Below are 13,238 nucleotides of genomic sequence, written 5' to 3'. Positions count from 1 at the left end.
TGTTTTATTTAAATTTATTTGTTTGATGGATGTGCATAGAATGTCTAAATTCAAAAAATTGGCAGGAAAAGATAAGACGGACCAAATGAATTAAGCGGTTGAACGCACTACCCACAAAAATACGTGGGCGAAGGCGGACGCCTCTGCAACATCGGTTCCAAACACACAAAAAAACCAACTAAATGTGCATCCGTTTGCGTCGGAGTTGGCCTAACCTTCCCAGAAGCACAAAAAAAGTTGACGATAAAGTTTTGGTAAGTGTATATATCCGTCCATGGAATCATGCGAGGCACGGTATCCAAGGTTAAAGGCAGAAGCCAAAGAAATTTGGCACCGATGCTCATCGTGTTAGGTCAACTCCATCGTGCGGCCCCATCTTACTCGGTCCCGTCCTTTTGGAATAAAACGGACAAACAAAGTGACCCAACACGTGACGATCCGGACTCATTTGGTCCGTTTTGTGTCCGGGCCGACTCATTTCAAGCGCATCTTTGCGTCGGGTTTGGATCGCCGTGGACACCGAACGGACGCGCCGCTCATTCGCGTCTGGCCGCGTGGCGGAGCGGCCACCTACCTCCCGTCCGCCAACATCAATGCGCACGGGTGACCGACCCCACCTGTCATCGGCCCAATAGAAGGTCGCCGTCCTTTTTAAATGGGAAACCCATGGACTGGTCGTCGTCCACACTGACCCACTTCATCCCATGGCCTCCTCGAAACCCGACTGCGCTAAACCTAGCCCTCTCTTGTCGAGCTCGCCGGCCGGCCACCTCGAAGCCATGGGCTTCTGGAACCGTAAAGGGAAGCACGACCGCGAGGCCGGCTCCTCGTCGGGGCGCCGCGCCGGCTCCGTGAAGAAGGAGGCCGCATCACCACCACGCCGGGCCCCCACGCCGCCTGCTTTCTCCATCGCCCCCACGTCCGCCGGCGAGCGCGACCGACACTACATCCGCGCGTCGGTGTGTCGCCGTTATTGGGAGACGAGGACGCCGCTCCCATGGAGCGACGTCCACCTCCCCAACGGATGGCACCTCAGTGCCGACCGTGTGCGATCCCGGCGACCGGCCGTGCACGTCGTCAAGAGATCGAGCGCCGCCGCCGCCTCCTTCCCGACGACCTGTACTACGACGATAGGTACGCCCCGGACTCCTCCCTCTGGGATACCTGGCTCGGGGACGAGCACGACGTGCGGCGTGCCTCTTTCTTCGCCGGCACGGTGTCTGGGCCGCGGCGGCCACGTCGTGAGCGCGCAACGCCTGCTCCCCAGGAGCGCGGGCGTAGACTGGTGTGCGGCCTCACGCCCACGCCCTCGCCGTCGCCTTCGCCATCTCCACCACCACCTCCTCACATGACAGCGGAGGAGGAGGGCCGTCTCATGGCGCGTGTCATGGAGGACTCCATGTATACACACGATGAGCGGCAATGGGAGGGCCTGGAGAAGATGATGGCCCGCTCCGCCGCCGGCGAGGTAGCCATCCCCGAGGAGGAGGCGATGGAGGAGGAGTCGGTGGCCGCGTTCCACCCGGGTCTGCTGGGCCAAGGGTGAGGCTGGTCCTGCACTGCACCGGAGATTGCCGCCGCCGTGGACGTGAACTGGTGCGCCACTCCGCCGCGGTCACCGGAGCGGGAGGCGTCGCCACGGGAGGAGGTCGTGCAGGCACCTCCTGCCGTCCAGCCCGCCCCCGTCTACCACGCGCCGCCGGCCTACGTGGACCTCGTCAGCGACGACGACGACGCCGGCGGGCATCGACGGGCACGGGTAGGAGCGCGCTGGCGGCGACCATTTATTATTTTTCTATGTTTAATTATATCAAGTTGGACGTGAAACTGGACCGTTTTGTGGTCGTGGTGAGCCTAACTAAATTTTATGTTTATTAAACTGCGCTTATTTATTTCTTTAGTTATTTTATTTACGTTTTTCTATTTTTTTTAAATCATGTCTAACGCGGACGTGATTTGGGGTGCGGCCGCGCGGTGGGCGTACGCATGTCCCAACGGACAAGACCGGACATGGTCAAACCCATTGGCGCCCAAAACGGACAAAATTCGGCCAAACCGAACGTTCGTTTGAGGTCACGCGGTGGAGTTGGCCTTAGACTGGTCGTAATAGTAGTATCATAGCTAGTATCATGCATACCAATTAGACTATTTTATTGAGGTGGCATAAAACTAAATGAAAAAAGAGAGTATTGAGTATTAATGCTATGCTACTATGTGTCATACATGGCAATACATAAGGTTAGCTATGATACCAGTATATGATATTATGCATTACGGAGATAGTATCATGATACTAAGTTACCATACTACCCATTACAAACAGCCTTATCCACACGCGACCACCTCCGCAGTAGGTGGCCCCACCGGATCATCATCCACCGTAAAGTCGCAAACTTGACCACTTCCGCAGCCTCTACATGACCCCAGGTAAACGTGACGAGAGATACCGGGCCGAGACCCCTCCGCAGTCAACAACGTCTGTTCAACTCGGCAACTTCCCACTTCCTGAGCTGCGAGTCGTCTTCTCTTCTCCCGCAACACCTTCTTCCTCGTCCCCCTCTCGCCCGCCTTCGCTGATATTGTCCTCCCCAATCCCCCGCTCGTGTCCCCAAGGAGCGCCAGCGCCGAGAGAGCCGCAATTTGCATCCCGCACGGTGCTGGAGGGGACCGCCACGCCGCGGATCGTCCACGCGCGTACGACTCCGACTCCGCGCCTGCATTTCTGATCCGGCTGGTCGGCGGCCGGCGAGATGTTGGGGGGCGTCCTGTCCAAGACCCTGCTGTGAGTACCCGTTCCTTACGTAGGATGGCTATTCGCCGCTGCACTGGGCTGGGCGAACGGGCTCGTGGCGGTTTCTCTCCCTCTTCTGTCTCCTGATTTTGCTCCGACGCCGACGCAGGCTGCTGTTCGGGTACGCGATGCCGGCGTTCGAGTGCTTCAAGACGGTGGAGGCGCGCCCCAACGACGCGCACATGCTCCGCTTCTGGTGCCAGTACTGGTGAGCCGTTCCTTCTTCCTCCTCCATTCCCTTCGAGTTAACTTGACCCGGTGCCTGCACGGCCGCCCCCAATTGATGCGAATTTGCTTTCGTTTCCTTTCGATGTGGAGTCGGATGCACTACTTGGATTCCATATACTTGAATTTGCTAAGCATGATATTAGTAGTTCTTTATTTGTGTATCTAGACGAAAGTTTATGTTAATGATAGTGCCAGTTTCAATAACTGACTCACTTTTGCCTTTCCATTGGGTCACATGCCTTCTTTTGTTTCCACGTGTTATATGTTGGGTGTTAGGTGGATGATGGCACCACGATCCTGCCTTATGCTTGCAATAGACTTTTAACCCTCTTAAGCTGTAGCATTACGATTCGCAGTTCTATGCTTATTTCTTTTGTCCCAACAAAATGGTTGCAAGTTCTGCTACAGTTTCAGATTGGTATCATAGGCGCCGAGCTGCATATAATTAGTAATTGTATGCAGGGTGTTTGATCAGAAATCAGTGCTCCAGACAAGAGGGCCCAGAGATTTTTTATTTATGATTTTCTTCTTTGTATATAGTTGTTACTAAGTCCTGAAATCAAACAGGGCTTAGTTTGCACCTATGCTTACAAGGGAACTTGTTCATGGACCATCTAAATCCATCTGTCTTTGCAAATAAATATGTTGGCTGGCAGGAAAAAATACATTATTATTACTGCGACCTGGTAACAGCCTTCATGTGTGACCTAACAATTGGTAACTACTATTCTAGATGATCTCCCTTTACCATTTTAACTGTTCAAATTTTCCCAATTATTTTTCCACCGTCCAAATGCCACGCTGGTCAGAGCGGTATCCGCCGAGCAGCCATCATGCCTGGCTGCGCCCCTTCTCGGTCATCTTCTTGCCCATCGCGGAGAAGGATGGAGGTGTGGTGTGCGGCGGTGTTGGGAGAGGGGGAGGAGTGAGTGCGGATAGGATTTGCGGAGGAGGCCGGCTGGCTATAGAGCCTGAGTAGGCTTCTTGGGCGGCGGGCCTCCGTGAATGCAGGTAGGTGGGAGGCCGGTGAATTATGTGTGAATGCGCGGAGGGTTCTAGAGCAGCCTTAGAGGGGTTTTAGGGTGGGACAGGGGTGTTGGAGTCCGATGTGGCGGACGTTCGGATTCCCCCAGAGCTCCCCTCGATTTGCGGCCGGCCTGTGGGATTTCGGACGTCTGGACCGGTCCAGCCCGTTTTTGTGATCCACGTTGGATGGCTATTAGTGTCCGGACGACCTGATCCGGACATTTGCGGGAATTTTGGTGATCCGCGTTGGAGATGCCCTTATTGTCTATTATTCAAGGAAATAAATATCATACAGGTCCCATGTCCCTTATTCATCCCATTCCTTGTGGAAGATTTACAAGCATTTCACTTAATTACCTTTGGCTCCATGGAGCCTTGTGTCGCCTTTTTCTTTTTCTTTTTGTTCATGTTTGTGTTGTTGCCCCAGCAGAACTTTTATTTTATTTCCTTCACTCAGACATGATGTATGGCCGTGATGGTTTACTTTATATATAAAGCGGGGTGAAGGCCTGTTTTGTTCGTTTCACTTACATTACCCAAAATTGTAGTTTTGTTTGTAAGTTGGTCACTTGAATTCGGGCCAAGGACTCTAGATGCATAAACATTTTATTGTACTTGTTCTGTACCGCTTGCTTTTAATGAGGATGCTAAAAAAAGAGGATGCTCTATCCCTTATGCACAATTATGAAATGGATTTTAGCGAGCCCGGGGTTTTTGAGTCGCGCGACTAGTCGATGAGTCGCAAAAAAATGTCGACTCAACTTAGTGTCAACTCATGACTCAAGTCGCGACTAGTCGCAACTGCAGGCTCGACTTTTTCCGAGTCGCTACCCCAGAACGACTCATCGACTCGAAAACAATGAGCGAGCCTATTCATTTTGGTTCTTGACAGACCCAGTAAGCATTAATTTAGTGTATATCAAGACAATATTGCCTCCTCACCTAGGAATTTTTGAAAGAATAACTGAAGCTTTTTGAGACCATAACCGTTGTTTCTGATTTCTATATCCCAGAATTGAATTGCCTTTGATAGACTCATAGCAATGTATCAATTAGACATTGCAACGCATCTGACGTTTTAACTAACTAGGTTGTCGAATACAAGCTACGACATTTGCACTTATTTTTGAGGGAAATTGGACATTTGCACTTGCTACTAGTCAATATACCTTTAAGAGTTCCCTAAACCAATTCGGGTTGTACCTGGTTAGTTACAAATTTTAACATTTTAATATGATATCATCGGTTATTTCAAGCTGTCTTTGTTGTTGGAGGTTAGGCCCAGCTAAGATTAATAATTAGTACTCCATCCGTTCACAAATATAAGATGTTCTAACTTTTTTATGAATCAGATGTATATAGACACATTTTAGTGTGTCTATTCGGTCATTTCAGTCCGTATGCAGTCCATATTAAAATATCAAAAACATCTTATATTTGTGAACAGAGGGAGTATATGAGATTGTACAGATTTCCTATACTATACCTATTTCTATTTGTTACACTATTTCGCTTATGTAAGCCCACTTAGCTCAGAGGTTAGTGCATATCACAAGTTACCCAGCTTGAGTTTTTCAGTCAATCAATAGATTGTGCAGTTTCTTAGTCTTTTGTCCACGTCTACATGTGCGTTGAGGAAATATTCCAAATATCTATGGCAATACATAGCGCACCTCACACGCTAGCTGATTGATTTTCCACGAGGAATGCTTCCACATATGTTATTTTACTTTTCTGTTCCAAGACTTGAACATGACTGGACTGGGTCAATGACCAACTAAACTATGGAAGGTTCTAAGACTACTATATTTACTTTGATCAGCTAATTGACTGATAAGAAGACTAATTCAAAGTATAATATACACTTCCTAAATTGCAATAATATTTCTTTATTATTACCTAACATGACTTTGGCCCTAGCATGAAGCTATTCAAAGAAACAGATCAAGAAACTTCCCATTGAGATGCTTGGACTAGCTGTAGTCATACCCTATAATTTCTACCTTACCTCTATTTGTCATTTGAAAATGATAGTTTTGGCAGTAGGTATCAATAGTAACTGTAATATTAGTGGTCTTATTTAGATTAATCGATTGTTCCTCTGTTCTGTTTTTTTCAACAAAGGGTTGATTTTATTGACTCAAAATGAAGCATCAAGTGGATACAAACACGATGAGCATACACCCAGCCTCTGCATAGCTAAGATGCACACAGCCAACAAAAACACACACAACTAAACACGCCGGCAAATGGCAAAGTCATGCAAGACCAAAGCTATTCCCTAGCAAGGAAAAGGAAAAGGCCCGAAGGGATCAAACCAGCGACCGGCAAACTACAACAACGACCTTATCCGCACCAACACATGTCCAACAAGGGCATCTCCAACGCGGATTACCAAAATGCCCGCAAATCAATGCTTAAAAGGGCCCGCAGATCGATGATTAGTAACTGTATGCAGGGTGTTTGATCAGAAATCAATGCTAAAGACTAGAGACCCGGAGATTAAATTTTTAAGATTTTCTTCTTTGTACATAGTTGTTACTAAGGCCTGAAATCAAACAGGGCTTAGTTTGTACCTATGCTTAAAAGGGAACATGTTTATGGACCATCTAAATCTATCTGTCTTTGCAAATAAATTACTGTTGGCAGGCAGGAAAAAAGATACATTATTATTGCTGCGAGTTGGTAACAGCCTTCATGTGTGATTTAACAATTGGTAACTACTATTCTAGATGATCTCACTTTACCCATTCTAACTGTTCAATTTTTCCCAATTTATTTTCCACTGTCCAAATACCATGCTGGTTGGAGCGGTATCCGGCGAGCAGCCATCATGCCCGGCTGCGCCCCTTCTCCTTAGTCATCTTCTTGCCCATCGTGGAGGAGGATGGCGGTGTGGTGTGCGGCGGTGTTGGGAGAGTGGGAGGAGTGAGTGCGGGTAGGATTTGCGGAGGAGGCTGGTTTGCTTTAAAGCCCGAGTAGGCTTCTCGGGCAGCAGGCCGCCGTGAATGCAGGTAGGCGGGAGGCCGGTGAATTATGTGTGAATGCGCGGAGGGTTCTAGAGCAGCCGTAGAGGGGTTTTGGGGTGGGACCGGGGTGTTGGAGTCCGATGTGGTGGACGTCCGGACTCCCCCAGAGCTCCCCTCGATTTGCGGCCGGTCTGTGGGATTTCGGACGTCTGGACCGGTCCGGCCCGTTTTGGTGATCCACATTGGATGGCTAGAAGTGTCCGGACGACCTGATCCAGACATTTGCGGGCATTTTGGTGATCCGCGTTGGAGATGCCCTTATTGTGTATTGAACGCGTGTGTTGCGCTTCGCTATTTGTTTACATTATGGAGCTTTGTTAAAATCTTCACATGCAAATGTTAGTTGAGGTAAGTAGTGAATAGTGCTGATGTTTAATTGCTCCTGTTGAATCCATTATGTTTGATAGGAAACATCACCGGCATGTGTTAACACAGTATTTTTCAAGCCTGATATTGGCTTGCTAGTTGTGCATGTACAAAATGCTTGCAGGGGGTCCTTATTTCATGAATGTTTGCTATGGCAGAAAATATCAATATCCGCTGTTATGTTTTTGTTCAAAGCTAACCAGGGATAGTTATATGTTTAATACTTCCATGATCAAATGCTTGGTTTGTCAAGAATTACTCATTCACTTGGATGATTTTCAGCTAAACTAAGGTGGAGCAGGAAAGAGACTTGTAATAATATTGGATGCGTGCTTTGAGCAATCAACTAAATTAGATAGTGTATGCATGTAAGCATATGGTACTCAAGTGATTTCCCTAGGTTATCTGAAGAATATTAGACTGGCGCAATGTTTCTATACTTGTATTATCTTTGGAACTCGTGGTGCTTTTGCGGCTGCAAGGTTATATGCACCATCAAGTTAGCATGGCCTACAGGCAATCATCAGGTCCCACCTTAGAGGCCATATAAGCACTGTGGATGCCCTAACTGTTTCCATTTTTATCCCATGGCAATATGTGTATTCTTAAACTTGATATATATTCAAGTATTAAATCGGATATGGCTCGCTTATAAACTGATCTATTTGTGAAATGTCTCCAGGATTATTGTGGCCATGGTGATAGCCTTTGAGAGCCTCATCTCTTGGTCAGTTCAGTTCCTCGTTTCTTCTGTCTTTCTACTTTAACTTCTCATCTTACTTATGCATCTGTACCCATTCCAGGATGCCAATGTATGGAGAAATTAAGCTTGCTTTCTTTGTTTACCTATGGTACCCCAAAACAAAGGTAACCCCCCCCCCCCCTCTCCCTCCCGGTGCACAGAAAGGCCACATAATCCATGAACAATAAAGTGGGTGTTAATTCCCGAGAACCTAAAAATGTAGGTTAAAGTTTCACCATGGGACCGTCTAATGAGGGCTGCTTTGCTGACGATGGTCCATTCATGGGTAGTTTTTGCCATTTTGTAGTCATATCACCATTTTTTCCTAACCAGGAGATATAAGGAAGTAAAGGCCTGGTGATGTGGCTATATAAACATAGTAAGATACTTTCTTGTCATAAAAAATGGGTGATGTGGCTGTCTAAATGGCAACATGCACCTTGAATTGGATGTCTGTCAGCACACACCCTCGAAAAACTGTCTCAGTGTGCCTTGTACATGACACTCTGGTTTTAGCTTTCTCTATCTTAATGAAACAGCACAGTGTCTGCCTTTTTGGTAAAACGAAAACAAAAACCTTAGGGTGTATGTAAACCTGGCTTTGCAAGTTTTGGGGCTTAAACACTCTCTACTTTTGTTGTTCTGGGGGGTTCAGTGGCGTTTATTGTGATGTTTAGCAGGGGGTGAAATGGAACTTACTCTGCTTTTAAATTCCTCAAGTGCATGTAAGTAACAACTAACATCTGTGTTAATACAATTATTTCTGCAGGGCAGTGATGTTGTATATGACACCTTTCTTCGGCCCATTGTGATGCAATATGAACCAAACATCGAGCAGAGGTTACTGCATCTGAGGGCAAAGTCTGGGCAGTTACTTAGCTTCTATGTTAAGAACTGTGCTGACAAAGGGACGGCATTTTTCATGGATGTCTTGCGTTATGTGGTCTCTGACAAGGCCGAAGGATCAAATCTAGAGGTAATGGCATCCCCCCTGTCATTGTAACATGCACTGTATTAGAGTTTTCATCTACCAGGTGATTTGTTCTTGGTAAATTTAATGCATGAGGTAGTCAAGGGCTGCATAGGTTTAAAGAATGCATATCCCTTTTTGAGGTGTGAATCTTTTTGCGGAGTAATTTGACCATGCACTTGCTGTCATAAAGATTGGTCTGTTGCCAGTTTAAGTTCATCTCCTGAGCATTGTACTATCGGGAGAACTCATGATCAATTTACTACAAATTTAAGAGAACTGATTGCTGCTATGCATATAGCGTAGTTTAACATTGTTATATCTTGTACAGAGAAATCGTAGGATTGTCACAGTACATGAAATATGTAGCTTCTTTAAATATCAAGTGTCACCATCAGTTCTTACCAAAAAAGGCCCCACTCGACTACATATAGTTTTTTTCAGGAATATGTAGTTCTAAGTATCCTGGGATACACTAGCAAGCAAAGTACCACAGTTAAATAAGCATTTATTTACTACCAAAAACTATTTTGCCATCGGTAATTATTTTCATTTATCCTATTCTTGAAGTGCAAATTACTCAAAGTGATATCAAGGAAAACAGTTGAAACTCCAATGCAACTTAGCCACTGGATGCTACCAAGTTTGCGGTCCTACTATGATGTACTGCAGCAGATCTCCCATGAGCCATGACACCACCTGCCATTCCATTTTGAATAAACTCCAACCAGCGTAATCTCAAAACAGAGTGTTTTGAATAAGAGGGCAACAGCCCCAACCTTGCCAAACCACTATTTCCTTTGTTTCCCTCTCACTACCCCACTTTGACAATCAGACAGGAGCATTATCCAACCCATCCAAGCCAACGACCCGGTCCTCCACCCCGATCTCAACCAAGGCCATAGGCCCCTTCCGTTGTCAGCACTCAGCGTCGGCCCACCGGATAGCGACGCCGCAACCTGCTGTATTGTAAACAGGGGGAAACCATTTCCCCAGGCAACGTGGGTATTGTCTGCACAAGAGCCAAAGACACAACGGAACCGTTTGTTGATTCGTCCCGTTCCACAGACCAAATCTCCTGTCCAATTCCTGTCATGTTACTACTGCACCTTCCCATCTTGTAATTTTGCTCTCTTCATTCTTGCATTGCCCTGATTTTCATGACTGTTGATATAATTGGAGTGAATTCCATTTTTTACCGCCAGTTTCATGTTTGTGACAGCTTTTGCCCCATTTAGCAGAAATTCTTAATTTTTACTCAATTTAGCGAAACTGGTGCCCTTTTATTTTATTAAGTTTCTCTGTTAACCACGCATGCCACATCGACAGTTTATTTTTTTTTTTCTGGTTATTTTGGCTGGTTTTTTCTGTTGACCAGAGCAGCAGGGGAGACGCCTGACTCCTGTTAGCCGCGTGTGGCACCCTGTACACCTCAAACTCCCTTGTCTCCATGCCGTGGTCGGCATGTGCCACCGCCATAGGCCGGTACCGGCGCTGCTCATGCTGCTCCCATCTCTCCTGTGAGATGTCTTCTCTCCTTGGAGCTTCCCCCCGGTCCAATTTAGGCCGCATGCGCCTCCTAACTCGCATCTGGCAGGACATGCTGCCATGGCCACTGAGCCTATTCCAACTAGTTCGGTATATCCCGAACAGTTACTCCTGTATCCCCTCCACCCCTATAACCCTTCCCGCATCTCTGCTTCAGGGGAAAATGTCACCGGCAAGCTCCCCGGCGTAGGGCGGCCAGTCTTCAATTGTGTCATTGGTTTGATCATCCAAAGACCGGAGCGCACCAGAGAAAACACAGGGGTGCTAACGGAACCATCTACGTGGCATATACACAGTCAGCAGAGTAATAAAAAATAAAATGAAATGGGGTAATTTGTGGCACAAGTTTTGCTAAATTGAGAATTTCTGCTAAATGGGGTAAAACCTACCACAAACGTGAAACCAGGGGTAAAAACTGGAATTCCCTCATATAATCAAGTATGTATGTTGTTATCTGATAAATATCCTGAACATCCTGCCTGTCAGCTATAGAAATCACGTGCACGAATCATATGATAAGATACAATGCACTGGAAACAATTTGAGCACAAGTGGTATTGACAGCAGTTTCATCTCTTTTCTGATTGTGCGTGTTCAGCAGAGGAATAAGAAGTCTAGCTGGAGTCCCTTTGCGACTAAACGTCGGCCGCCATCGCCGCCGCAGGAATCTCTCTTTGACAACCCTGATGCTGCAGTTGTCGCTGAAGTTCTGCGCGCGGCCATCAACCCTAAGCCCCGGCGAGCTCATAATGACAAGGACTATTAGAGGAGAGGGATGGAATTTTACACCGGTGTAAGGAAATGATTGTGTACATAGAAATAGAATGATTCAAGCAAAGGTCAAATTGAAAGAAGAAATCTAGTACATAGAAAAACAATCCAGCAATTAACCCAGTGTGAAGAGATATGAATGAAGCATGTTGTAGACTTGTGGTGACAGCAATTTATTGTCTCTTTTTTTCCGGATCAATTTACTTCAATTGTTTTCCTCCACATGCTTGTGTTCTGATCATTCCATTATTGCATCAATCATGAGTTCATGACGACTAATCAGCTTTGTTAGTAGTATGACATTAATCATTTCTCTTGTTGCTATCATTCCTCTTTGTGTCTAATCCTACCAAATTATTCACACAAATTACAACCCAAACATAAGCCGGCAAACTCTACAAAAGAATCTAATCGCACAAAAGAAAAGAAGAAAAGAGAAATCAAAGAGAATTCACGGAGGTGCAACAAGAACCGCATGGAGGTGCGCCGTCAGGAGAAGTCACGGCCGGAAGAGTGCTCCGATGAAGCTGAGGCAGCCGAACAGGAGGCGGCAGAGCGGGCTGCGCCAGCGCCGGTTCCGGCGGGTTGGGTCCTCCCTCGCCGACGGCGTCATCTGCAGGTACGCGTACGCCGCGTGTTTTACCAGCGGGTGGCGTATCATGTGTATGTCCCCACAGCTGCCGGCGCCACCGATGACGCAGGCCGCCGGCGAGCTCCCTGCCCCCGTGTACCGCGGCGACGCTAGGATGTCCCGGAGGCTGGTGTACCCGTTCCCGCTGCCATCGTCGTCGTTGCTGGGTATCTCGATCCCCGGCGGGGGGCACGACGGAGCCCGCTTGAGCGGCGTGCGCCAGTGCCGGAGCTCGAAGTTCCCCTTGGTGCCGCCGTTTGCCAGCGGCGAGCGTAACCGGCCGCGGTAGTGGTGCGGCGACGGCGACGGAGAGTCCGGCGTGGCAGCCAGCGCTGCCGATGGCATAACCGCCACGATCGGACCTGCAGCTACGGAGGATGGTGGATTGATAAGAATCGAATCAAGCAGCTCGAGAGCAAGACGACGACTTTGAACGGGAGAGAGGAGAGAGAGAGAGAGGGGGGGTAGAGAGGGGGAAGCAAATTCACTCGAGTATATAAATTGGGAAATAGTTGGTCGGAGGCTGCTCTGGCCCGCATGTCATCGAGCACAAAAAGGTTTTAAGGACTTCAAAATATACAATTTGTTTGGAGGGAGTTGTGAGTAGTGCCTGGGCCCGGAACGGCTCGTCAGATCGGCTTCGGGTGGAGGTGTGGGCCCGCAACAATTATTGGATCCACGTCGGCACGGCCACGAGTGAACGTTGTCCTTCTCCATGGGGCTGTGTTTCTCCGTGGGGATTTTGGGCGTTTTAGCTGCTTTTTAGGGACTATATATAGCATCAGAAATTAAATATTCCCTGTGTCTTATGGTAGATTTACAGTAAAAAAATACTCCGAATATTCCCTCCGTCCCATAATATAAGATGGGAAGGAGGGAGTGCTAACTAAGGTGTTTTGATTTTTTTTCTGAATCGTATGTATATGGACATATTTTAGTGTGTTTGTTTATTCATTTCAATCTGTATATAGGCTATATTGAAATATTCAAAATATCTTATTATGAACGGAGGAAGTAGTAGTTATAACTTTTTTTTTGCGAAAAAGTAGTAGTTATAACTTATAAGAAATGTACAGTAAGAAATATTAGGAACATATTCGACCACTAGAGGCTTTTAAGGGTACATTCAGGTTTTC

At 47.1% G+C, this 13,238-nt stretch overlaps 2 protein-coding genes across 3 annotated transcripts; one reads left to right on the top strand and one right to left on the bottom strand.

Annotated features, from left to right (window-relative positions):
• Window positions 1-2,439: 2,439 nt before the first annotated feature.
• Window positions 2,440-11,693, top strand: LOC119302387 (putative HVA22-like protein g). 2 transcript variants are annotated; one of them, XM_037579421.1, is made up of 6 exons: window positions 2,440-2,782; window positions 2,901-2,999; window positions 8,123-8,167; window positions 8,244-8,307; window positions 8,952-9,158; window positions 11,302-11,693. In XM_037579421.1, exons 1-6 carry the CDS (start codon window positions 2,751-2,753, stop codon window positions 11,464-11,466), a joined length of 612 nt encoding a protein of 203 aa, XP_037435318.1. In that variant the 5' UTR covers window positions 2,440-2,750; the 3' UTR covers window positions 11,467-11,693. The 2 variants fall into 2 exon arrangements, with proteins under 2 accessions (XP_037435318.1, XP_037435317.1); XM_037579420.1 differs by having other exon boundaries at window positions 11,299-11,693.
• Window positions 11,694-11,736: 43 nt separating this feature from the next.
• Window positions 11,737-12,566, bottom strand: LOC119302388. Its single transcript, XM_037579422.1, has one exon. The coding sequence runs from the start codon at window positions 12,445-12,447 to the stop codon at window positions 11,971-11,973; it is 477 nt and encodes a 158-aa protein (XP_037435319.1). The 5' UTR covers window positions 12,448-12,566; the 3' UTR covers window positions 11,737-11,970.
• Between the last annotated feature and the right edge of the window lie 672 nt (window positions 12,567-13,238).

This window comes from Triticum dicoccoides, chromosome 5A (genome assembly GCF_002162155.2).
Source record: "Triticum dicoccoides isolate Atlit2015 ecotype Zavitan chromosome 5A, WEW_v2.0, whole genome shotgun sequence".
Taxonomy (NCBI): domain Eukaryota; kingdom Viridiplantae; phylum Streptophyta; class Magnoliopsida; order Poales; family Poaceae; genus Triticum; species Triticum dicoccoides.
This window is presented reverse-complemented; position numbering and strand designations above follow the sequence as displayed.